General features: G+C 42.4%; 1 protein-coding gene across 8 annotated transcripts in view; it reads left to right on the forward strand.

Moving 5' to 3' along the window:
* The window catches only part of MBNL2 (muscleblind like splicing regulator 2), a 155,123-nt gene extending 128,396 nt beyond the window's left edge, over positions 1–26,727 (forward strand). For 2 of the 8 annotated variants that reach the window (XM_059377942.1, XM_059377946.1), the window contains 3 exons: positions 1,457–1,492; positions 2,797–2,891; positions 23,945–24,053. In XM_059377942.1, the coding sequence (XP_059233925.1) occupies positions 1,457–1,492; positions 2,797–2,891; positions 23,945–23,959 (146 nt within the window). In that variant the 3' untranslated portion in view covers positions 23,960–24,053. Of the gene's footprint in view, positions 1–1,456; positions 1,493–2,796; positions 2,892–23,944 lie in introns of all 8 variants that reach the window. The other 6 variants (XM_059377941.1, XM_059377944.1, XM_059377945.1 and 3 more) reach the window with 3 other exon arrangements.
* The last annotated feature ends 240 nt before the right edge of the window (positions 26,728–26,967 follow it).

Below are 26,967 nucleotides of genomic sequence, written 5' to 3' on the forward strand. Positions count from 1 at the left end.
TGTGTGTGTGTGTGTGTGTGTGTGTGTGTGTGCGTGTAAAGGATTCATTAGCACATGTTTGCTGAAGAGTCCATTATTAAATAGCCTCTGTGTGTGTGTGTGTGTGTGTGTGTGTGTGTGCGTGTAAAGGATTCATTAGCACATGTTTGCTGAAGAGTCCATTATTAAATAGCCTCTGTCCCTGACTGGTTAACTTAGCCTGACCCAAATACAGATCAGGCAGAAAGTACCTCTCAGGTGTGGACAGTGCGGCAGAGAGAACACAGGTCTACGCCTCTCACATTCTTCACCTGGTATCTCAGAGGGCAGTTCTAAAACCCTAAATGGGTTCACCCATTTGTTACAGAGACTTTTCATTCATTCATTAAAAACGAATCCTCTGTCACCTCCATGATACCCCATCTTCAGGTATGTAATCCTCAGAGTACCTTGATTTTTAGCCTAAGGAACTGAACCAGAAGTAGATAATTCCGTTTTTCAGTGCTTTACCACATACATTTTTCTTCAGGGTCAGAGTTTACAGATTCAAGTACATTAATATGGCCACCACAGGGAAGGCAGCTCTTCCCCGGAGGGATTGAAATCTTCCTCCCTCCCCCTGCCACTTCGACACCAACCTGAGATTTCCTAGGAGTTTTGCCAAAGATCTCCCTCAGGGTTCACCTAACAGCCGCCATGACACAGTCGCTAGCCCAGTCCTAAGTCTGCCCCAGCTCTGTACGGTTTTGCCTCTACGCTCTTTAGGCTCCTTTATTGTGATGAAAACAGATCATGTACACAGCCGGGTCGTTCTGTCACAAGAACATCAGTCCCTCCCTGTGCCATAGGGCTTCCAGGCAATCATCTAAAAGTCACCCGACCCGTGAGGCTTTGATTTAGAGGATACAGAGTCTTCGCTACTGTTTTGACTTTCACATTGTTTTTAACACGAAACAACCAAACAAGCAAACACATGTTTAATGCAATAAAGTCAGTGTAATCCAACGAATACAAACCCTGACCTGGATTTAGGAGTAGAATTCTATTTCCAGCCTTACCCTAGGTCCCCACTATGCATGACCTTGGAGTAGTTACTGTGCCTCAGATTTTTCATCTGTAAAATACCCACTTCCTACCTTGGAGGTTTACCTCGATGAGGTCTGTACGATACTTGGAGGTCTTAGAGGAAGGACACTCTCGACATTGTCACATGCCATTCTTTAGAAGAATCATGTCGATGGAGCCAAGTAAAAAGAGTGAAAAGTATCAAAGGAGTGAGCTTTGAGTAATATTGGCTTCCAACAAGTCAGAGATATTTGTCTCTATACTAAAAACGTGAATAACTCTAAGGACTGTGTTAACTAACCCTACTGATTTCTGGTTGTGCTTCAATCTCACTTTGAATGTTAACTCTAAACCGCTAACCTGTTTCTTTCCCTTTATTCACTTTTTCCACCTGCCATTGCATGACACGCAGGGTCAGTTTTGTGCATGACTCCCGCTACCAGTATTGGTAGGTTTCAACCTTTTTTTATTTGTATTTTTCTATTATGTACAGTACCTTCACTTGCTTGAAATTTATTTCAGAGATGGTAGAAATGCTTTAGGCGATGGTAGCTCTGAAGGCTTTATTTGGCTTTAGAGTTAATGTATAGGTTTTTTTAAGATGTACTTTTGTATTATTTAAGAAAATAATCGTTTTAATGTGACCAGAATAACCACTGTGCTAGAACAGCCACTGCCAGACATAAAACCACAAGTACTGCTTTTTAATGATCTGTATTTTGTTTCTCTTTAGAGTTTATACGGTTTAGTGTAAGAGGGAAAAAAAAGCTGACTTTATCAGAAAGGCAGGCTAATTTCATCAATGTTTTAAAGTTTCATAGTGGTGTGCCTTTATCTCCTCTTTGCTGTGTGTTAGAGTTATCAGAGTTTCCCAGAAGTATTTATTTTTAAAAATTATAAATGGATGTATTTTGAAAACAACTGTCTGAATTGCCTTGTTTCAGCGTCCTTTTTAATTATGTGTCAATTTATTTGTGGTGATTATTTTGACTGTAGCCCACCCCCGCCTTAGATGTTAAATTTTAATACCATATCAGTATCTCTACACATCCAGTGCCTTGGTACAAAAGTCTGTCTTTAGGACATATGGATGTGTTCCATTTAGAATAAAGAGAAATAAACATCGGCCAAATTTGCCTGGCTATTTTGCAGTAACTACGTTAGAATTTATATCAAGGCCATGATTTTTGCTGTACTGTTTATTAATCCAGGATAAACCCCAACCTCCAGCAATTTCAGTTCAAAAAAAGCGGTCCCTGATTGACAAAATGTTCAATTGAACGGCAGTTAATTCCAGAGACCATCCTACCCCAAATTAGGCCTACGTGTTGAGCCTTGGATGTTTTAGAATGACAAAAGCCGAGTATCCCATAGTCTTACTTCATTGGACGTTACAGTTCACATTTTTGGAAGAAACCTATTAGTACCTACTACCGTAGGCTCCAAATTGGGAATGATAAATTATCATAAGTAAAAATGTCAATAAATACATCAACCAAAGTAGTCTGCTTTGGCCTTTCTGGGAATCACTGATTATGTTTTAAAACTTCCTTTAATTGTACTTGTAATAAGCTATTTTCCCTTTTTTATTTCTCTCCCATGCTTCCTTGCTTTGCATTGTGATTGCATGCCATCTGCTGGTTTAACCCATGATGGCTTGCTGCTCTGATATTCACCATGCCAAAATACCACTTCTATTACCATAATGCTACACCCTCCTGTTCATTGCTCCCATGGTTCCCCTCCTGAAAGTACCCATGATGCACAGCGCTACGTCAGCCACTGTCTCTGCAGCAACAACTCCTGCAACAAGTGTCCCCTTCGCAGCAACAGCCACAGCCAATCAGGTTTGCTCCTTTTAAAGCTTTCTTTCACAAATCCCAAACTCTAAATGAGTGCTGATATTTAAAAAAAAAATTCTCAGTGAGAATTTTTTTTTCATGTTTATCCATCAAATTTTATTTTTTTAATTAGTTTATAGCAAGCATTTATGGACAGGTTGCACTTATTTAGAGTTAACATTTACTGCAAATAATGATGTAGCTATGTTTTGTGTTGCACTGTTTGTTTTCGTACCTAATATTGTGTAATTAACCTGACAGGCTTCAATTCCTTTTAGTACAGCATTTACGTATCCAGTGGTTTGTGAATTGCCAGAGAAAAATCGTAAAAGCTCGCCCGTGGGTGCTTAAAAACTGGCTCTATTTCGATTCAGTTCATTCAGACCCCGTGATCTCTGTTGGGGAGGAAAAAGAAAATTCTCCTCTTAGAAGTCTCCCCTTTTGCCTTCGTGTCAAATTTAAGGTCTGAATGATGCTTGCCAACATCTCACCTTGGTCGCTTGTGTCCCCAGAGTCACTGGTTCCCACTTCACAACTGGTCCAGATTCTGGCGTAAGAGCCAAGGCGTGCTGGAAGAGGGGCGCGGGGCGCTGAGTTCACAAAGGCTGGATATAACTGAGTAGGGCCGTTTCACTCTGTTGACTTAACGCATGTGCCAGGAAGACCGTGGATGTCCTGTTTCTCAGTGAGAACCAATTGGCCATTTTCCACTCTGTAATCACAGGCTGACTGTACCCCTAACCCCAGCCAGCCAGCTCACAGACTTGTGCTCCTGGCCCAGGAGCTGCGCATGAAGATGGGCGAGCGTCGACCCGCCCGAGCTCGCCTAGAGAAACGCATTATTACGCATGCTTGCCCTTCATACAAGAGCAATGGTTTTGGCTTTGTTTTTAGCTTAAATTTTTTTTTTATCAACTTTATTGGTAAAAGATAGAGACATAGGAGTGAGCGGGAGGGAAGATCCGAGCTAATGGGAGAAATTGGGAGAGACCATGTCGGGGCATCAGTGGTAGGTTCCATGCTGCCTTCTACGGCGGGGGGAAAGGCTGATTCATACTTTCTACATTCAAGTGAATGAGTGATTCCAGGGCCGTAGGTTTCATCCCTGGGAAGACTAGTGTGAGTGCACTTGAATGAAGGAACACTAGGGAAACGCCCTGATCGGTCTGACTGTGTCCTCTGAATTGAGATGAAGGAGGAAAGGGGGGGGGGGAGGCAATCCCACGTGTGCCCTCAGAGGCAGAGACAAACTGCTGCTAATTCTTTAGCTCTTCACCTGCCACCTCAGAAAGGCCAGGTTGCCTCTAAGGAAAGCCAACTCAGCCTCCAAACAGATATAACGAAGAATAGCAAATACGTTTCTTAGCTGGGGAAGAGTCACAGGATATGATGGGATGGAAGAGAGAGAGGACGCTTGCATCATTCCGTTACGGGGCTCAGAGCACCCCCTTCATTTGCTCGTTCGTTATGAGGAAGCTAGAAATTTGGATATTTATGTGTAAGTCCTGTCTTCTTGAACCACATTTTTGTGGTTTTTTGACAGAATTTTTGTGACAAAGTCCTTTCATAAGAGGACATCTATAACATAGTAGTATTCATTATGATGGCAAGTTAGGGACACCTTTATTTATTTTAGAGAGGGAGAGAGCGAGAGAGGGAGATTATCTGTGGGAGCAAGCGCACAGCAGGGAGGGGCAGAGCGAGAGACCAACTTTAGCAGACTCCGTGCTGAGTGCGGAGCCCGACGTGGGGCTTGATCTCAGGATCCTGAAATGAGGACCTGAGCTGAAACCAAGAGTCAGACACGTGACTGGCTGTGCCACTTGGGCGCCCAGCAAGTCAAGCCCTTCTAATACTGAGAAACCTTTCCTAAGAATGGAAAGGAAGTCAAAATGAAGGAATACTTTGGAGTTTGAGGATAAATTCCGTTGTTATGATAAATATTTAATCACATATCATAAATATTTCTTCCAGCCTAATGATTTTGGGGGCTCCCTTTGGTGGAAAAAAAATTGGAGAGTTTGTGAGCATATATGTGTAGGTTTGTGTGTAGGGAAGCAAGAGGAGGGATCTGGGACATGCAGAAGCTAAAATACATCACTTTAGAGGTTGTGGTTGGTAAAGGAACTAACAGATTTAACTTCAATTACACTTAAAGAAATATTATTAAAGAGGTACCAGACAGTAGCTTCGAGAATCCTAGACCCTGCATTTTGCAGTTTATCGGATGTAAGAATTGCTGGATTGCACTTAAGTGATGAAGAGGAGAAACCCTTTAGCAGCTCTTGATGAAGACCACAGAAAAAGAAATAGTCATAAATATAAATTTTTCAGGCGTAATATGTTTTACGTAATTTCAACAAGTTTCAAAGACCAAAGCAGCTGCAAAAGGACTTAGAAATCTTTCCAGAGCTCCTGAAGTCAGAGATTGCTAATGACTGTGACATGACAAACTATCCTTTTGTTAATTTCGCCCTTTAAACTCAAATGGAATCATATCTGCATGAACGAAGTGTCATTTAAATGCAGTAGGTCTCAGTTTCCTCCTTTGTGAAAGAAGCCTGGCATTAGGTTACCTCCGAAGTCCCTTCTAGCCCCGAGATCCTGCAGATCTGTGGTCACACTGTTCGTTGTTCTGCTGGACCCAGATTCTGGGATGATAGAAAGGCAGACACCAGCACACTTGGCAAGCAGAGGTAGGAATTTCAGAGCTCAGGGTGTGCTAAGCATCCCGTCTCCTTTTTCCTTCGTGGAGTGATCTGTCTTTAACACAAAACATGCTGGAGTTTTGACAGTCTTTCAGTTCATTGGATCAATTTAGACTGTCGGTTCAAATAGTACAAACCTCATAGGTATGTGTAATTAGATCCAAGTCATTCATAGACAACAGAAGTTAGACCAGAACATCCCAAGACAGATCCTCAGTCCAGTTTCCTTTACATGTCAGCCCATGGTGAGCCAAGATGAACAAGCCACAGAGCTGTAAATTCTATCCTCAGGGCTTCCTGGAGGTGCCGGCAATGAAAGTTTCAGCTGAACTTAGACTTGAAGCTTGAAATTCAACAAAGACAAAATCCAAATACTTTGGGGAACTATAAAACAATTATTCTGATTGTTTGGCTCTGGGCATAGATATGGAAACAAAAATACAATAAACACATTTACTAGCAACGACTTCTTTGGACCTTAATATACAAATTGTATTTAATAATTTTACTATTACCTAGTTTTATTATTTACAAATGACTTGTTACTATTCTATTGGTTTCTCTCTCATATGACATATTACATACTACATTATATATCATGCCATCTGTTTTATATGATATGAGAGAGGGTATTTATGTACAAATAGACTTTCTTATTCCTTACGGCAGTCTCATGAGGGCAACTTTGGTCATCTCTATTTTATAGGTCGTGAAACCCAAACAGAGTTTAACTAAGTTGGCCAAAGTCAAGCATCTAGGTTCTTGCTGGAACTGAATCCTAGGCAGTTTGGTTCCAGAAGCCTTAATCTTAATCACCATGCTATACCATCTTTCTCCTCATTCTAAATACACAAAAGTCACTTCTTTCTCCAATTACAACTATCTTGCACGTGAGACCCAAGAGCAACACAGTGTAAAGGGGTCTCAGCTCAAACCAAGGTCACTCCGAAGCCAGGGAGATGAACCGAGCCAGAGGCTGGCTTCAAGCCGGAGATGTACTAACCGGCTCCCACCTAGAACCTTCTAGCAGATATTTATTAATTGTAATATGTAACCATATGTGAATATTCTGTGTGAGATCATAACCAGTGAGGAGACTGAAAATGACGAGCAGTATCTATACACGGAAGATGAGAAGGAGGAAGATAAGAAGTCAAAAAGAATTCATCATTAGTCCTAGTGCAGCGGGCTCATGGGCTTGTTCGGTGTGACTCACTGCCCTAGACTTTACTCTGAGTTCTGCCCATCAGCCAACAAATGGCTTGGTAACAAGGAAAATCAGAAAGGAAAATGAGAATACCGTTTAAATCAGTCAGTTTCAGCCTCACAGATGGTCAGAATGTGTAAGGCTCTAGATGCCTATAGTGGGACAGATTTCATTTCAGGATACATTAAAAGCCATAAAGATCGCTCAGTATACGGGGTTACCCAGTTTTTTCATATTGTAAGATATTTTATTTAACAAAACGAGTACAGATGGAAATTCCTGTAACTTGAATTCTTATAATAGTCCGTGCTGTCATTGCTTTATTGGTTTTTATTTCAAAACTACATCTGTCTCAAGAGGGGAGAAAATAAATTCCAAATAACTGCATTTTAAGTATCAGCCTGGTCATCTATATACAGAGTTTCTTCATTTTACCTGTGATAACATCCTTGAAGGTCCAGTTAAAATACAATCTGTGTGGCAAGGCTCTCCCTGCACCCCGGCAGGTAGACATGCTTTCTCCGGCCTCTGAGTCCTTCAAGGACTCCACCCATGCACTCCTCTGAGCATCTTTGCCCAAAAGACAGAAGGGCAGGCTCCCACTCGCAGGCGGGCAGGGAAGTGTACAGTTGAGGCCGAGATCCAACAGTCTGATCAGTCAGGGCTTCAGTGTGTAGGGCTGGCTGCAGCCGGGTCTGATGCTTCAGTGCCAAGGCAGAGGCTTTTGCCTGATTGGGCCGATGAAAGTCTTCCCGAAGGATAGTGATAGCACAGAGCTCTGGGGGAAATGAGCAGACAGATCTGAGGCGCAAGAGTCTGTGGAGACCAGTGAGGGGTTTTAACAAGAGCTGAACTGAGCGGTGGCCCCTGGTAAAGGCCGCCTCTCCCTTGCCTCTGCCCCTGACGTGGAGAGAGTTATTTTGAACCCAACACAAATGGACAAACTCTTTCATACTATGGCAAAACCCATCCCTGTAAATGTCCTGTGGCAGAAAAAGAAATTGGGGCTGACATGAAGGGTTAGCCACAGGAAATCACCCCTGAAGGACTCAGTCCCTTCAGGGACCGCAGTTGAACGCACTCATTGGTCAGATGTCTCCAGTGTGCTTACCCCTGATGTGTGGCTTCCCCCTTCTTACCGCAGTGACACTTAAGAGCCAGAAAGCTCAAAGACCCCCCAAGCCTTTGCTCAGAAGAAAGAGTCCCTCTAGACGTGGTGAGAATAGTCATCGCCCATGTTCGACAGTGAGGGCTTATGGGGACAGTGAGGGCAGTTATCCATCTAATTCATTTTGGGAGCTGAGCCTGTGCTGGGAAGAAAAATTCCTACCCTTGACTATTAGGAAACTCTTTATGGACCAACCAACCCACCAGTACTTTCAAAGCTTGTGAAAACAAATTCTATTTCTGGCAAGATGTGAAAAAAAAAATCACATCTACAGAAAGTGATGATTGAGGTTTTAAAATTTTGACCTCTAGGTCTTGTCACATGTTTGAACACTCCCCCAGAGATTAAATCCAAACAACAGAAAGTTGACCTGAGAAGAGTTTATTGAAAATTAGTTAATAATATACTCACATAACCCTCTATTTATTAGAATATTTGATAAGCCAGAAAATCTCATTTTTCACACCTGCCCGGCATAAATTTACTATATATGATCATCAATGGCAACAATATTGTATCAAAAAAATAAAATAATTACATGCAGCAGGATTCACGTTATGTTTTATCAGGCCTGCTACAGATAACTTGAGAGGGAAGAAAAAAAGCTTCCAACCATCAGATTTTACTTCTATCTCACAAATAATTGTACATAAAACTATTTGTATAAGGATTAGCCGATATGTAAGTTAGCCTGTACTAACCAAGAAATCTAGAAAGGTAAGGTCGTGTTTTACTTAAACTCTCATCTCAAAGAGTTTTGTAAAAAATCTCTTATGCAAAGCCATCTGTCAGGACTATATTTGGATAAATGTAGGAGGCATTAAACATCCCCCACTATTCACCACTTGACCCATTTGGAGCCTGTTTTTTCAATTTTTTTATTTTTTTCATAAGAAAAATCTTGGTTCTGCAAAGCCTTTGCAGGGGAGGGGTTGGGGAGGAGGCTTCTGTGAAATTCCTCTGCTGAACACAGAGTAGTAACTGGCCTTCACATACAGAAGCTCAGACTCCTCCTTCCTCCCTGTTTGCTGGTTCCCAGGAACAGATAATTATGCAGAGCAGCTGGGGCCCAACTAGACTGCGCTCCAGAAAGACCCAGACAGCAAATGTCAGAATCCAGCCCCACTGGCTAGTACTCGGGTAGAGACGTCTATCCATCCCGGCAATAGACTCCAGACTGCAGAAGCTGCTTAGCCACCATTGACTTGTTGCCGATGGAATGGATTGGGTAGCTTCAAATGAGGCAGAATTGTCCCATCAAGTATTTTGTAGAGAACAGCAGTAGTGAGTAAGAGAGAGAGAGTGTGTATGTGTGTGTGTGTACGCACGCGTGCATGTGCATGTGCACATGGGTGTGTGGAGATGGGAGCCTGCCCTACCTCTTCAAGTAAAAAAAATAAATGAATTTCTGAAATTGTGTTATTTGCATTCGGCGAGCGCTGTTGGTCACAGCTACTCGGCATGATGTGTGTGAATGCCCTGTGCAGTGTGGCGAGGGCATCGGGAACCAGACTTGGCATCAGGTGTGGTCAGAACATCTTTGGAGGAGAGGTGGGTCTTGGATCTCAGAGAGCCCAACAGGCGCAGATTATGTTCAAGAAATTATCTTCAAGAAATCAGAAAAGAAGAGGGCAGTAGAACTTTCCGTTTTCTGCCTCGAAAGCCGCTGCTTTGCGGGACAAACGACCATGAGGCTTAATTAATAAATGTATCTGCGGACTCTGAGGGAAGACTAAGTTAGTTATGTAAGTGTTGTCATCTAGTACATTTCCATTTTTCATGAATAATTTACACCTCGTGGTAAGACACTTGGGTAGAATTCTTTTGTAGATTGCACCTAAAGACATGCAATCAGCTCTAGTTTGGTGCAGCTGAAGAGAAAATGTCAAGGGTCCTTCTGTGGAACCTGACTGCCTGGTGGACCGTCCTGCTTATTATACCTCGAATCCCACCCTCTTTTGCATTTTGATGGAAGCTGGGGGGGATCTTTTTAGATGGAGAAGTTCTTTGCCCAGGAGTATATGGGCTTTTGTGGATGTTAATAAAATCATGTCCAACTTTCCGAATTGGGGGTTTTTCTCTTCTGAGCAGCATGAATGATGGACGATTCATCCGGTATACATGTTTATTTCGGCTCTAGATCTCTAAGGAAAGAGAGCCGAGCTACCGGGCAGGAATTGAGATCCATTTTCGAGGATTGAAAGATAAATGGGGGTCTCAGTCTTTTTTTAATTTTATTTTTTAAGATGATATTTATTCATTTGGGAGACAGAGAGAGCGAGCGAGAGCACAAGCAGGGGGAGAGGCAGAGGGAGAAGCAAGAGTCCCTGTTGGGTTTGGAGCCTGACCTGGGGCTCGATTCCAGGACCTGGAGATCATGACCTGAGCCGAAGGCAGACGCTTAACCTTCTGAGCCACCCAGGTGCCCCGGGGTCTCAGTCTTAATAAAAAATTGTTAGGAACAGCGTACAGTTTTGATTTACAGGCTTTTACCTCCCCAAGTCCAGCCACGGCTGCCCGCCCTCTCGCACGGCTACCTGTGTGTTTGGGGAGCTGCCAGGCTTTCTGTGTGGGCAGATGGGGAGGAGAGAGCCTCACTGCTGCCTGATGAGGAGGAGGGACGGCAGCCACCCCGACTGTTCCTTCACGGACTGGCTGTGATGCCACCCCATGTCGCAGACAGTTGGCGTTCGGTCTGGCCTCTCAGCCTCTGCGAGCATTCCCTCTGGGCCACAGGGCTTGAGGCGATGGCTCCAAGGTCAGTTGTGGCGGAGCCTGCTGATCATTCTGGAGGCCGCCAGTGTGGAGGAGGGCTCGCTACCCGGGGTTACTGTCTAGTCAGAGAAACGGAGCGATCAGGGACTGTCACAAAGTGAAACAGAAACTCAAACAGTACTCCATGGGAAGTACGCTCCATGGCGGGCCCTTACCCCTAAAGGGATGAGGAGGTGGGTCTTGAGGAATGTGTGGGAATTTGACAGAGAAGAACCAGTGTGAAGTGTAAGGGCTGGAGATGGGCGTGGGGTCAGGGGAAAGGAACCCACAGGCACGAGGCACCACCATCCTGCTTATGTGCCTTCCCGTATTATGTGCCACCCTACCAGGTGGGTCCTATTCTGCCTCCTTTACATGTGACAAAATCAAGGCTTAGATTGGCCAGAGCTCGAATCAGTACTAGAGCAGCATGTGACCTCAGGTCTACCTGCCCCTGGACTCTGTGCCTCCCCCCTGATTCCAGCCTCTTCCCCAATAGCCTCTGTGGTTCTGACGGGAGTTTCAGAATCAGTTCTGAGCTTTATCCTGCAGCAGAGGCAAAGAAAACAGCTATGATTTTGTTAGATCTCTGGGAAGGGGGTGGACACTTGCTCACGTGGGCAAAACGACCTGCGGTAGGCCACACTGCAGAGAGCGGGAGTGAGCAGAGGGTGAGTTTGGTCAGGACTGGAAAACTCAAGTCGCGCAGGCATGGAGGGATTGGTTGCTGAGGCTCTGGGAGGGCAGGATGAGAGCAAGGCCGGTGGGATGTTAAATGAGAGACTAGGAAACACTGATCCACTGCAAGTGAGCAGGTAGAAATGAGCCGGGACAGGCCAAGGTCAGGTTCCCTGGGGAGGAAGCTACTTCCTCACTGAAGATTGGGATAGCGTGAAAACAGACAGTATGGGCAAGGATGAATAATTAAGAATCAGGGAAATTCAGGGCTCTCTAAGGGTCTTCTCCAGCTTCTCTAATACCTTTACCAACTTCCTTGACCCTGCCATACCATACCTCTCTCCAGTGACTCACATGGAAAGAATGGTTCTTGTTGACACATCTTCCCTTTTATTTGTACCACGAAGGACCAATCTGTTGACTGGTATTTTCTGATGTTGGAAGAACCATAGTTGTTCTAGCATTTAGAATCTGGCATGCCTCCACATCAGATATAATATGCAGGTGCTTTTGGTCTCTTTGACTTTCAGTAATTATATTCTTCTTATCATCATGCCCTTCACTTGGGAGTTTCTAGGGATTCTCAGAGCGCATATCGATGAGCTTCCCATAATCAAATACAGACACTCGTCACCATATACCACAATGCACTTCTGGGAGCAACATCATTAAGCTGGACATTGTAAATGTCCCCCATTTTCCCAGAGTCACGGCTGCATCAAGCACGGCAGGTCTGACCCAAGACCAGCATCGACGACTCCTAGTCCTGGAAGGAGTAAGTCATAGGGGCAAATTCACCACAATCCTGCCATACCTCCCTGGTAACACACAAAAGAGAGCTATGGTGCAAGCTACAAATTGGAAGAGGGACCCACGTCATCAGGGCAGCTTATCTAAGTCACACAACTATTAAGAGAACCAGGACTAGAACCCAATTCTCTGTGTCCTTCCTAGAGGACTGCTTTTCCTTTCACCACACTGCCTTCCTGAGAATGTGCTTTAAATGGTCATTCAACGGTCCACAAAGTAGAGAGCCCATAGACAACACCCAGACTTGTCAGCAGCTCTCCTTTATGGAGATATGACATGGTGCTAATAAGTCTTTCACAGAATTAAAATTAAAACCCAAAATGGCCCTAAAAGGGACTGTTCTTATCCCCAGTATGCCGATGAGGAAATGGCAGTTTCGAGAAGCCAAGGAGCTTGGCCAAGATCATGGATCCAGTGGCAGAACATCCCAAGGTCCCTAACCTTCCGTTGCACAATGAGAAGGACCTAGAAAGGTTAAGTGACTCCTCAACGTTACGTAAGGGTTAAAAACTCTTCTACCACCACATCCTGTCCTCTGCCAAACCACAGTGTGGCTTGGGTGTGTTGACTACACATTTGTTTTTGAATAGTCAATAGCTTTGCTTTCCTCCTGTAGACTTTAGAAAGGTTTTTGAGGAATCTAAAAGAAAGCCAGGGATGTTAAAATTGATTCCTTCTTTTCTCCAAATATTTTTTCCAGTAATAATTTTGTAGTTCCTCCACCATTCTTTCAATATTTGTCATTGGGACACCAAAATATTTGAAAGGGCCAGAGAAACACTCTAGTGATGAGAATTCAGGAGGAAAGGGATTGTGTGGATCGATTGCTATTGTGCGTATTTTCTTTGCTCTTCTCTGACCCCCGCAACATGAAGGATGGTCTTGCATAAGACGTTAAAAAAGCAAAATCTAAGGAGTATGTCAAGATTGAAAAGAAAAGCCCATTGTATTTCTTTGCCACAGAAAAGGGTGTTTTTTTTTTTTAAGTTTTTTTTTTTATTTACTCGACAGAGAGAGATCACAAGTAGGCAGAGAGGCAGGCAGAGAGAGAGAGGAGGAAGAAGGCTCCCTGCCGAGCAGAGAGCCCAATGCGGGACTCGATCCCAGGAACCTGAGATCCTGACCTGAGCCAAAGGCAGAGGCTTAACCCATTGAACCACCCAGGCACTCCACAGAAAAGAGTTTTTAAGAGTTTTGTTTTGGGGGGGGTTGTTTTTTGTTTTTTAACATAAGCCTCTTGCTTCTGTCTGTGGTGTATGTGGGATCCAGGAAAGGAGAGGTGAAGGTCTTGAAGATGGAAGTGTAGACATGTGCTAGCCGAGACCAGTATGCACAAGTGTCCATAAATCATGGTTTGCTCTAAGCACAGTGATCTACCAATATTTAGCGAATGCTGCGTATACCTTGTCAAAATATTCATGTTCTGTTGCTTAGCCTGGGAATTAAAAATAGATGAAATACTACCAAATAAAACAGCCATCTTGTGTGCTTCCTGCTGCCAGGTATTCACTAAACACATGATCTAACCCTCTCAACTCATGAGTTAGGGACCGTGTTTGGTTCCCACTGGAGAGATGAGGAGTGCCAAGAATAAGAGGTGCCAAATCCTTTACCAATGGCAGCACACCCAATGGGGCTAGATGTTCAAGTTTAAAGCATGGGAAATCCGGCCTCTCATATGATGTTCGCTTTCTACGGCACTGATCATCAGACGCTGATGGCAGTTGATGCTTTCGTAATAAAAGATTTGGGTTTGAAAAACTATTAGCATGAGAGACAGTCAAGACTTTTTCATGAATAAATGAGAAATTCGGCCTATAGTTAGTTGTCAGTGACAGGTCAGGATATGCAAATATGGAAACAAAAGTAAGTGTATTTGACATTTTTAATATCTGAATTGCATCAAAATCGGGTTTATTACCAACATAGATGGAGTGCCATACAGATCATAGAATATTTAAATGCACAGTATTATTATTTGAAAGCCCATTTAAACAGAAGCTGAAGCCAAATCTTACTTATCCCCTTCTCTTTTAAGGGAAGGGAACCAACACTTACCAGTAACCATTATTAAGCATCAGACACCTGCTCTACATTATTTCATTTACTTCTCAACAAAACTCTGTGAAGGGTTTTATCCATTTTCCAGAGGAGAGCAAATCTTAAAGGACAATTGAAGATTCAAGCAGGTGGGAAGTGACTGGACAGATTTAGAATTCAGGTTTGCCCGCCTCCAAATCCTCTTCTTCTGCGTCTCCACCGTATTTAAATGAGGTTGGAGCTTGTGGTCAGCGTAGGGTCAGGACGAACCTCTTTATGTGGTTCCCTTAAAAACTTCTGTCTTTTGAGTTTCACTCTTAGTTTTTAAAGTTGTAACCGTTTGAGAAGGAAGTTCTCATAGAAGCAAGCCTTTTTGAAGTCAAGTTCAATATCGTAGTCTGAAAATACTGCTGCTTGATGAAACCACTAGGGAATTCAGATTTGAGTCCAGTAAACAGGAGCTAGACAGCAGGTGGACAGGGGGGATATTTCCCCCTTCCCAGGACGGCAAACTGGCAAATAACTTCTGTCTGGACAGAGTCTGCCAGCAGGAGTCCTCTCAACCAGGACTTTTTCAAACAACGGTAGTTTAGAAGGAGAGACCTTGTTTGTCTCCAAGGTCTCCACAGAACTGTACCTTCTTACCAGTCTCAGGGTCATTGAACATCACTCCTTGGGAGTGGTTGTTTGGGGCAGCCTGGAGGAGGCAACTGAAAGGAGCGCCGGGAGGGGGTTCCATGGTAAGGGAGGCAGGGAACTGACTTAGAAAGCGAGCCTAGGAAGTTGCTCATGACTCCGGTGTGACACAGAGAGGCAGCGACAAACATGGGAAGGAGAGAGGGAAGAAGGAATAAGCATTGGGATGAAGCGGGAACAGGGAGCTACTGTTCACTGGGGACCGAGTGCTGTTTTGGAATGCTGAAGAGTTCCGGAGATGGACAGGGGTGGTTGCTCCCTGGCGAGTGTCCCTGGGCCACTGAAATTCACCATTTAGAAATGATTAAAAGGGCAAATAGTAAGTTATTCCTGTTTTGCCACAATTTTTCAAATTGGACAAAGGGTCTGAACAGACATTTCCCCAAAGAAGCAGTGAGTGGGGTTTGAGTGGGGTTGGAAAGAAGATGTCTGATGGTGCTTCTGTGAAATCCATAGCTCAGAGTTATTTTTTTATTACTTTAAAAATGCTCTCGTTGCTGTGTTTTCCTTTAAGAGTTTTCATAAAGCAGGTAACTGAAGGCAGATACAAGTCCTTCCTCAGTGAGCCATCCTTGTTGGAAGCTGGGTCTCTCCTGAGATGCCAGGCCGTAACAAAAGCCCACTGTTGGCTCAGCAGCAACGCACCTTCATATTTTTTCTCAACAGACATTTATTAAGCACCTACGGTGTGTCATTAAAATTCAGGATTCTGGGAATAGAGAATCAAACAAAATAGTCCCTGTTCTCCTGAGCTTAACCTAATAAGGGGGACAGGCCCCAAACCAACATGCAAGTAATTCCAGTGAAAGTGATTATCACCCAATAAGGATCATTTCGAAAAATAGAAATACCCAAGGGAAGGTCTTACCCACTGAGTTTTGACAGAGGACAGCAATAAAGAAATAAAAGAGAATGTAGGAGATTTCTTTATATTTTTTCTTTTTTGGTGTCCATTTTGCCATCTTTATACCATAGTTGGGCTCTTCCTCGGAGTTGGTAGGGAAGACAGACGGTATCCTTGTGTAGCTCCCCAGATGCCCGTGCTGTACAGGCAAAGTGAGAAACTAGGCTCAGAGGGTCACGAAGCTGGTTGGTGGCATAGACAAGCCTCCTGAAATTCCACTCCGGGACTCTGATTTTACCTTTGCAACTGTGATTTTACACACAACTACGTAGTCCTGTTAACCAACCTTGTTCTCTCTCTCTGTCTTTATGACACACATACTCAAACAGGAGAAGGACTAAAGTAGGAAAAAAGCCATAATTTTGCTGAAAATTTTATTGGATGGCAGTGTCATCCCACCAGTTCTTGAAATGTACGAGATGATGATGACACCGAGACACGCTTCATGTGTGCACCTCACACTAACCTTACCGTTCCTTTTACTGAATCTTCACATTTGCTTACTTCCCTGCCTTTGGTGTCCTAAAAGCCAGTTGTCAACAGGATAAATTATACATTCTGCTCCACTGTTAAGATGAGTACTACAGCCAAAATGTGCTCGGGATTCTAAACCTAACGTAATGGTGGTAGATACAAAAGCAGAGCATTGAGTAGGATTGAGGACTTGAGGTTGAATCCAACAGGATCTTGTTTCGGGGATTTTTCTGGGCCCAAATCTTCCATTTATTACTTGGAGTAAAAATCCCATTTTGAAAAGAGCAGGTATAAATGTTCTTGAAGTTTCTTTTCCATTGCTGCATGAACTCTTTTGTAAAGGTATAAAAAATGTTTTCTTAGAATCCACCTTCATGCCCAGAGGTCACCTTCAGGGAAATAGCTTCTGATGTGGGCAGTCTGTTTAATCCCAGCGAGCCTCCCATGCCCCACATCTCAGGGAACATATTCTAAATACAATATTTTAAGAGAAATGTTTTCTAATTTTTATTGTAATGTTTAAGAGTATTTTCTTAAATAGTGTGGCCCAAATATTATCTATTATTTCTTGATATAGTAGAGAAATTTGGCCTCCTTTAATATACAGACAGTCCCCAGTTTCAAAAATGTTTGTTTAGAGTTCCCTCTGTCATTTGGTTTAAAACTCAAACAATTCTCCCATAGAGAATTCTGTGGCTGCGATGTTGGCCGGTGTAGGCTGGTGGAGTAGGGATGAGCTATGCGGTGTGCAGTCAGGAATGTTGGGCAGGAAGGCTCTGATCACGATCCCTTTTTCTACCCCACACCCAGCCTCGACCAGTCTGATTCCCGGGAGGGAATTCTGAGGAACATTACTGCTGCTTTTACAGTGAGACAGGAATCTAGTCTAAAAATCCCTCTGCTATCCAAGGGTGACTTTCTCCTGTAGGATCTAAAGGAGGAAGAAGGAAAGGCATAGGAGAGACTTTTTGTTCCCTGGGCTGTAGAAGTGCTGTAGAAGTGTTTAAAACAAAAACACATTCAGGAGCGTGGCGTGCTTGTTCAGGGAGAGAGCAGCTATGGGACCGTGTTAGCTCTGCAAGGGCCAGAGGAAGGCAAAACAACAGGAAAACGAAACCGAATCCTAGTCTGGGAGAGCCCTACGACAACCAGGAAAAAAGGAGGCAGATCAAGCCGTGGCATCCATGGGAAATGGGCCGGTGGGGGGATGAAAGCACCTGGAGGTCGGGCAGGGACAAGTCCCAGATTTTCTCTTCCTATTCCTGCCCAACATTCCTGACTGCACACCGCATATCTCTTTGATATTCCCAAATCCATAAACGCCCTGAAAGACTGCACAGATCGATATTGTCCAGAGGGTTCTTCTGCTGCCATTGCTATGTCTTCCTTGTGACTGTTTGTTGGCCTTCCGCCAATGCCAGCATCATGGTACTGTGTCCACAGTAAATATTGATTCAGCCCTCCATGCAGCTAGCAGTTAATAAGTGCCTCCTGCATGCCCTGCCCTATCCCTAACATTAGGGATATACAGACAAAAGACACACTGCCTTGTTCTTACAAAACCAATTATGCCATGGACCCCATTAATGAAGCCTCCTTGCTTGGAAATGTCCACTTGAGATCCCTTGTGAGTGCCATCGAGATCCACTGAGATGCCTTCAGATTTCAGCAAAACCACACAAATATTTTATAAGGCATGCTTTATCCAAGTCTTCAGCTGCACTCAAACACACTACTGGATGGCTCTCCGCAGGGGGGTTTGAGTAAAACCTTATTCCTGCCTTCGAATTGTTCTGTGGTTTGGATCCATAGGAACGGCTGGGTCTTCCCACTGAAATGATTTTCCTCTCAATTAAGCCAAGCAGTAAGCCTTCCTACTGCCTTTAATGTTGAGCTAACATTTTAAAAGACAGCTCGTCTGACGTCCCTGAAACTTGGTGGTAATGAACACATTTATATAAAAAGCGTGAATATTTCTAGAAGTCGTCTGGAAGCTCACAATTTCCATAATTATTCATATGTTCAGTTCCTGGATATCCATCACAAGGTAGAAAACTCAGAAAGCGGTAATACTTGGAGCCTCTGAAGCCCGGGAGAAATGCTATGTTGACTTGTCCTCTTTGGCCCGCTCTGACACAAGGGCTAGTCAGTTCGGCAGTTGAGTTGATGGTGCTGACACACTCAAGTTTGGTGTTTCAACCAAGTGCATTTCTCATGCTAGTCAGCTCTTTCTCAAGTGTCCACCAAGGGTCAGAGCATACGGATGGCTCAGCCAAAATTTAGCATCATCTTGGAAGAGACAAGGAATGTGGATATTTCATATCTGGTGAATCAGTAAAGGGAGGGACAGTAGTTTTTTCTTAGATGGTGCCTATTGGTCAAGTACCCTGTTCTTTGGGTGAAAGTCAAATGTCTGCAAGTTGCAGGATTAACTCTCCGTTAGACCTCCTCCTCCAACCACACCCCACAGCGATGACTGCTGGCTCCCTCGGTATTGCCTCCAGCCCTGGCGTCTGCCCGGCTCGGGAAGCCAGTGATCCAGACCTAGTGGATAGCTCCTTCCAATCAGTAATGCCCAAAGAGGACACAGCCTCAAGAGATACGTGAGCCACACAGTTATTTTCTGTAATGTGAATTAGTTGCTGAATTTTCAGGTTCTTTTGGAAATTGAAGATTGGGTCAAGCAATGTAGAGCCCGGGTTTCTGCACATAGCATTTGGCTGGAGCTGGTTAGCTTCTCCTCCATTCCTTGTAGGCACAGGACCTTCCATCTGCCACACTCCCTACCTGACCCACTCATTCATGTGCTCTGCCTGCTGGGGCCCTGCCCCCATCAGCTGGTTTACCATACGAGGACCCAGACTTCTTTTTAATGAACTTGACTGCCATGGCACCACGAGACAGTGGTAGATGCTTCGCCAAGGACACAGAGATTAGTCAATGACTGCCCATCACACATTTCATGGGAAAACAACCCCCTGGATGTTCTTCGGGGCCATTCACATTCTCTCTTCAGTAAATAAATATTAGTCTACTTGTGTACGAGGCCCATGTGGGAACAAATTAAGAATGTGGATGAAGGAGAATTGTCAGATTCTGAAAAATCCAACGGCCTGAAGGAAATGCTAATTAAGAAGTAGACCCCACTGCAGCCAACTGATATTTTTGCTTCACAGACACGCCTGTTCCAACCAGAGGGTCCACCAAAGATTCACACATGTGGTCATGCTTTGAGATCGAGTGAATCTTTGTTCTGAAAATAGAATTACCGATTCCGTGGGCATCAGCTAGTCCCGTTTTTTGTGTGTTCTCCTCTTAGTGGAAAGGGGAATTAAAAGTAATCCTTTCAAACGTTCAGAAATTTGATTTACCATACAAGATTGACTAAAATCTTATTTTAGTGATTTATCCCCCTACTTCATCATGGTTCTCCTTATGGGGGAAGATTCTTAAATTTAAGAGGTGAGCCTATCAGAAAGATGGACAGAAGTACACCCTGTTCAGTATATTTTATTTCTGTCCTGTCCAATATGGTGTCGTGGTCCTTAGAAGCTCAAACAGCAGACCTGGGACTGAGGCAGGGTTTTTGCTGCCGTGAGCAGTTGTGCGTGTGGCCTCGGTCTGGAGGAAGCCTGGGGTAGAATGTGCTTGCCCGTCCAGGCAAGGACTTCCTGGGGAGGGGCCCAGCAGCCCCATGGTCCCTCTGCCCATCTGGCTCCTCCAGACAGTCCCTGCTTTCTCCCCCACAGTGCTCTAAACTGTACCCCATGGCTTCCCCTTTCCCTGGTTCCCAGGCTCCCACAAAGGTTCTTCTGAGCTCTGATCACCACTGGCACCATGAGAGGTATAGACCTGGCCTTTGGAACCCCTATTTCCCCTGGTCAATGCAGACTATCACTATACCCTGGAGCAGACTCCCATGCCCGTAGGTGGAGGGAGTTAATATCTCGAACTCATATTGGCTTGCACAAGCAACTTTGTACATCGTGCAGACCAGTGAAAGCCATTTGTGCTGCTTTTTCTATGTCTACGAAAATATGACTGGTGATACTGACCTAGCTCTCAGGGTTCTGGCCAAAACCACTCAAAACCCCCTGGAAATCAAAGGGGCATCTATTCAAATAAAAACAAAACAGCAGAGAGGGGATTTCTGGGGGACCCAATGTGGTAGCCATTTCTCTGACTTATAGCTCTGGCAGACCCCAGGAGAAGTTTCCATTGCCCCTTCCAAGAAAACACAGGCTGCAGGGCCTGGGGGTTGAGGAAGGAACTTTGGTCTCAGTTTTGGGGAGTGCAGGGAAGGAAGGATGCCAGTGACAGCCGGTCTGTCGAGGTCACTTTGGTGAATTGCGATTTAATTAACTGTTCTTTAAAATGGACAGGCTCAGGATTAGGACTTGTCAGATCGGATTCACAGCCCATGTTTCAGGGCCACATATAAAAAGAGCTCAGGTTGGGTGGGACAGAGGGAGAGAGAGAATCTTTTTTTTTTTTTTTAAAGATTTTATTTATTTATTTGACAGAGAGAGATCACAAGTAGGCAGAGAGGCAGGCAGAGAGAGAGAGAGGAGGAAGCAGACTCCCTACTGAGCAGAGAGCCCGATGCGGGACTCGATCCCAGGACCCTGAGATCATGACCTGAGCCGAAGGCAGAGGCTTAACCCTCTGAGCCACCCAGGCGCCCGAGAGAGAATCTTAAGTAGGCTCCACGCCCAGCGTGGAGCCCAATGTAGGGCTCGATCTCACAGCCCTAAGATCATGACCTGAGCAGAAATCAAGGGTCAGACTCAGCCAGCTGAGCCACCCAAGTGCCCCCAGCCTGCTGTTCTAAGAATGAACGTTTTGTGCCTATATTGAAATGCTCAGACACCCTCTGAAGGTCTTGACCCTGCCAGCCATTAAAATTACAATGAAGATTAAAGACGTTTTTATATAGGACACATTTTATATATCCGTGTAGAATTGGAGACGCAACAGGGAATCACACAGATGTACCTTTTCATCTGATTTTAAGTTATGTTTCTTGATGCGAATTAAAAACATCTGAGTAAAGGGAACCCATATTTAAAACTAGACAGAAGAATCCTCTTTCCCTCGAAATGGCTTCTCTACACCCTTCTCCCCACATCCAGCCCCTCCCCGCCCACACACACACTTGGCTCTTCTCTTCCCTCCAGAGCTATCTCCCAGCGGGAAACTGCCCTGTCCCCTCCATGGGCCCTCGGGCCCTTAGTGTCTGACATCACACTGCAGTCTCCTGACGTCAGAAATAGCAATCAGATGGGCAGCAGGTTACTTCAGAACTACTCTGTAGCTGCTCCTCACCGGACTCCTGTCTGTATTTCCAGACTGTGTCTCCCCCCAGAGAACACTAAAGATTGTGCCAGCGAGCTCTGTTTCTCAGGGGAGAAAAATTAATAATCAAGTTATATTTTTCAGAAAAATGTCACCACCCAAAAAATGAAACACGCACAGCTTTCTTACCTTCTAAAATCAAATCGCTTGGACCTCTTGAAGCTTGCAGCTGCCAGGAGAGTAATTCTTTTTTTCTTTTCTTTTTCTTTTTTTTTTTTTTAATACCCCAGAGGATACTCCACAAGTTAGCTGAGGATAGAGACCAGGGTAGAGCCAATTTCCTGGCCTAAACACCAGGCAGCTGTAATAGCGGACGGCTTCCTAATGTAACAGCCATTCATATTGTCTTTATCCAGGTAATGGATCTGATATAGGCTGGGACAGGGGTAAGAGCAGGCTGGGTGAGTCTAGGTAATGTTCTGAGTGAACTTGAAGGTTAATTTACAGTTCACTTAAGCCCAGGTGGTTGTACATATCTCTCTGTCAGGTATGAGTCCAAAGCATTGCTCTAACTCATTTCTATAATAGCCCATTGCTAGGCATGCTGTAGAATACTTTTCTTTCCAGGTGGCTAAGAATATCATTCTGTATGGCAATTTGGTGTCACTTAATAAGCAAGGATGTGAATATATTATAAAATATATATTATTTATGTATTGATTTTAAGAAATTGCAAGATTTTGTGCTGTAAATATTTTAGAAGGAGTCTTGCTAAAGTAAAAGGAAAGAAGAAAGAGAAAAGGACATGATTTGGTGTCCCGCAACACGTTCTTAATTTGGAACCTTACAGATGGCATTGAAGCTAAGGGACAAAATAGGATAATTCCTATATAATAACCAAACATGTAAACTCAAAAGTGAAGTTATAATATGACCCTCCAAAGAATTTGGTATTGGCAATTGGCAGTGGCTAGTCAAAGATACCATGATAATACTTACATATCAGATCATTATATCTCATTTTTATTTATCTGTCAGGATACAAGACAAGGAATGTGATTTTTCCCAATTAATTAAATTCCCAGGAACTTTGATGTTTTGAGTTTCCATTTAGTATAAATTTTAACATAAATGAGTTCTTGCTCTACTTTTATCAATTCCACGCAAATCTGTAGGTTCCAATAAATCAATGGATACTCCTGTCTATTTCATGGGAGGAATTACCTGAGTTGGTATTATCTGAGTATATTATGCAAACAGCAGGAACACCCACTTGAAAGAGAAAATATTTATATATGGAATTCCAACATAGTGGGCTAAGAATTTATACATAGAAATGAGGCTCTTACTAAGAATTGGATCCCAGTATATGGGAATATTAGCTTGATCGTAAAGAATTTTCACTGGTTTCTTTCCCTAAACATAGGTTCTCGGCAGTTTAATAAGTAAATATTTCAGTAATTTCACAAAGATTGGTTTTGAAGCATTGCTCAAAGAGTAAATACCTTTGTTAGAATGTGTTAAAAGGTTGGCTTTTTTAAAAGCTTGACATTTAGAGGACTGGGTCAGACAGGGCAAACTCCCTGTCTTTTTGCAAAGGTATGAAGTTGGAAATGAACTTGGAAATCAGGCTCCTGGGACCACGATTTGCATTTGATAGTTCAGCTTTATCTGTGCTTTTGGATTTATTTAGAATGTTTTAACTGCTTTATTAGAATGTTGCCCCTTTTCCCCTTTGATCTGGGACATTCATACGTTCCCTGAATTTGAAACTGGTGGTTATTATTATACCTTGGGAACAAAATTACTTTTGATGGGAACACATCTCTGAATTTTATATGCAAGTTAACAAATAACACTTAATTTATGACACATTTAAAAGTATTTACATTTAACCTTTTCCCACAACTTGCCATGTACACACTAATTCTCTGATTAGACTCCCTGATCATAATATTTAGCAAATACTAATTGGTTGATAACGGGAACATATCAGAAAGAGACATGAAGCAGGAACTGAAAAAGGAGATCAGGGCCCAGGCACCCTCGGTGCCCACATATACGCTGTCTGAGTTTCACAGAAAAGACGATAGCGTGCATTCAAATCACCATTCGTCACAACGGCCGCATGGCAGGAGTGCTTACGTGTAAAATTTTCCGGCACGAAGGGTGGGGATTGCTCAAAATTACGATTGCCTCAAAAGATGAAAATATATCCAAATGAGAAAGGGAAGAAAATCCCTGTTTTCAAAGAGTAAAACGTATGCTCGTTATTTTTCCCTCTGAGAAGGATGTCTAAAGCACGCTTGTCTTTCTCTTTAACAGATAATTCTGAAATAATCAGCAGAAACGGAATGGAATGCCAAGAATCTGCATTGAGAATAACTAAACATTGTTACTGTACATACTATCCTGTTTCCTCCTCAATAGAATTGCCACAAACTGCATGCTAAATAAAGAATTAGTTCTTCCGGACAGACCACAACTGTAAGAAGCTAGTGCTGCTACATCATATATGAGTATTAAATATGGTATGCTTAGTATATTCCAACCTAAGATAGTTAACTACCTGAGACCAGCTGTGACGTTTAAAGACATAAAGGATAAAGTTTACTTTTCAAGGGTTTCTAAACATAGTTTCTGTCCTAGGAATATTGTCTTATCTCCATAACCATAGCTGATGCAGAAAAGTCCAACCAATGTACTCATTTCAATTGAGACGCTTTCCAAGTTAGCAATAAACAGTTAGCATTAGTTAAGAAATCTGTTCCGAGGGCAGGTTCGATTCAAACGCCAATTACTGTCATTTCATTTGCCCACTGGATCAAAGAGTGTGGTTCGCTTCTTCACACCACGAATGCTGCAGCAAAGGTGAGAAGTGAAGTAAAACTCACACCTGTCCCACAGGTCTAAAATTTGAGTGGAAATTCAAGCACAAGTACGGGGGACACATCAGAGTGTGGTATTTGGTTTGCCTGGAGATGCCGCATTGAATCGTGTGATTCTAGAATAACATTAACTAGATTGAAAAAGAAACTTTGCACGGTATGAGCTTCATACCCCACCAAACAAAGTCTTGAAGGTATTATTTTACAAGTATATTTTTAAAGTTGTTTTATAAGAGAGACTTTGTAGAAGTGCCTAGATTTTGCCAGACTTCATCCAGCTTGACAAGAACGAGAGGCCCATGCCAACAGTCTAATTAATCTAAGGGGTTAGTTTTTCCAACTCACCATCCGGTTGCCTATTACAGAATAACTTCTAAACTAAAAATCTAGTCAAACAACAAAGCTGTAGGTGAGGAGATCTGTATAATATTCTAATTTAAGTAAGTTTGAGTTTAGTCACTGAAAATTTGACTGTGACTTTAATCTAAATTACTATGTAAACAAAAAGTAGATAGTTTCACTTTTTAAAAAATCCATTACTGTTTTGCATTTCAAAAGTTGGATTAAAGGGTTGTAACTGACTACAGCATGGAAAAAAAATAGTTCTTTTAATTCTTTCACCTTAAAGCATATTTTATGTCTCAAAAGTATAAAAAACTTTAATACAAGTACATACATATTATATATACACATACATATATATACTATATATGAATGAAACATATTTTAATGTTGTTTACTTTTTTAAATACTTGGTTGATCTTCAAGGTAATAGCGATACAATGACATTTTGTTCAGAAAGTTTGTTTTAAAGTTTATTTTAAGCACTATCGTACCAAATATTTCATATTTCACATTTTATATGTTGCACATAGCGTATACAGTACCTACATAGTTTTTAAATTATTGTTTAAAAAACAAAACAGCTGTTATAAATGAATATTATGTGTAATTGTTTAAAACATCCATTTTCTTTGTGAACATATTAGCGATTGAAGTATTTTGACTTTTGAGATTGAATGTAAAATATTTTAAATTTTGGCATCACCGCCTGTTCTGAAAACTAGATGCACCAACCATATCATTTTTTGTTGGAGAAAAAAAAAAGAGATCCGCCATTTTAATTCATGTCGGTCAACGTCTAATGAGCATCTTATCTTGTAGATTTGATAACCCCATCGAAAGAAAATCCCATTCTAAGTGTGATCTTACGTAGTGCTTGTATTGTGGCATTTGTTTTAATTTGTGGGAAAGTATTGTATCTAACTTGTATTTCTTTGGTAGCTTCATCTTTATGTATTATTGATATTTGTAATTTTCTCAACTATAACAATGTAGTTATGCTACAACTTGCCTAAAACATTCAAACTTGTTTTCGTCTTTTCTTTTCTTTCTTTGTTATTTCACTTAAACTCATTGAGAACCTAGTACATTACGAAAAGGTGAATTACAGGAATCACTGAAATATTTTTGTAGACTAATTGTTGTCACGTTGTCTTTCTTTTGTTTCATGATTTTGATTTTTAAAATTATTAGCACACAGCTATTTTCAGCCCTTTAATAATGGAGCATCAAAAACATCACCCGTATCCCCAAACAGATATAGAAGACTGTATTTTTACTATGATATCCATTTTCCAGAATTGTGATTATAATATGCAAAGAGTCATAAATATGCCATTTACAATACGGAGGAGGCAAGGCAAATGCATAGATGTACAAATATATGTACAACAGATTTTGCTTTTTATTTATTTATAATGTAATTTTATAGAATAATTCTGGGATTTGAGAGGATCTAAAACTATTTTTCTGTATAAATATTATTTGCCAAAAGTTTGTTTATATTCAGAAGTCTGACTATGATGAATAAATCTTAAATGCTTTGTTTAATTACAAAAATAAAATCACCAATATCCAAGACATGAAGATAGCAGTTCAACAAATACTGTAGTTAAGAGATGAACTCGCCACTTGTATGGGAACTACATTTCACTCTTGGTTTTCAGGAATATAACAGCACTTCACAGAAATATTCGTTCAGCCATACCACTGGTAACATTTCTACTAAATCTTTCTGTAACACTTAAAGAATTCCCTCATTCATTACCTTACAGTGTAAACAGGAGTCTAATTTGTATCAACTCTATGTTTTGGTTGTAATATTCAGTTCACTCACCCAATGTACAACCAATGAAATAAAAGAAGCATTTAAAAGGATTGCTAGTCTTTCTCCTTTCTGTGTTGAGACAGGTGGATCCTTAGCCGAATGAAACCGTCTTCACGGTCGCGGAGAAAACCTTTGGTGACTTCAAACGAAGGCAAGCTCTGGTCTTCAGGTGGGAGATTGAGGAGTTTTGCTTTTTTGGCTTTCGCTTTCTAACAATAAGAAAAGCAACTTAAAGGGATTATTTTGGAAGTTCTTCTGAAATTAGAAGTAAAGATAAACTCCGCCACTTG

Source organism: Mustela nigripes, chromosome 15, assembly GCF_022355385.1.
Source record: "Mustela nigripes isolate SB6536 chromosome 15, MUSNIG.SB6536, whole genome shotgun sequence".
In the NCBI taxonomy this organism is placed as follows: domain Eukaryota; kingdom Metazoa; phylum Chordata; class Mammalia; order Carnivora; family Mustelidae; genus Mustela; species Mustela nigripes.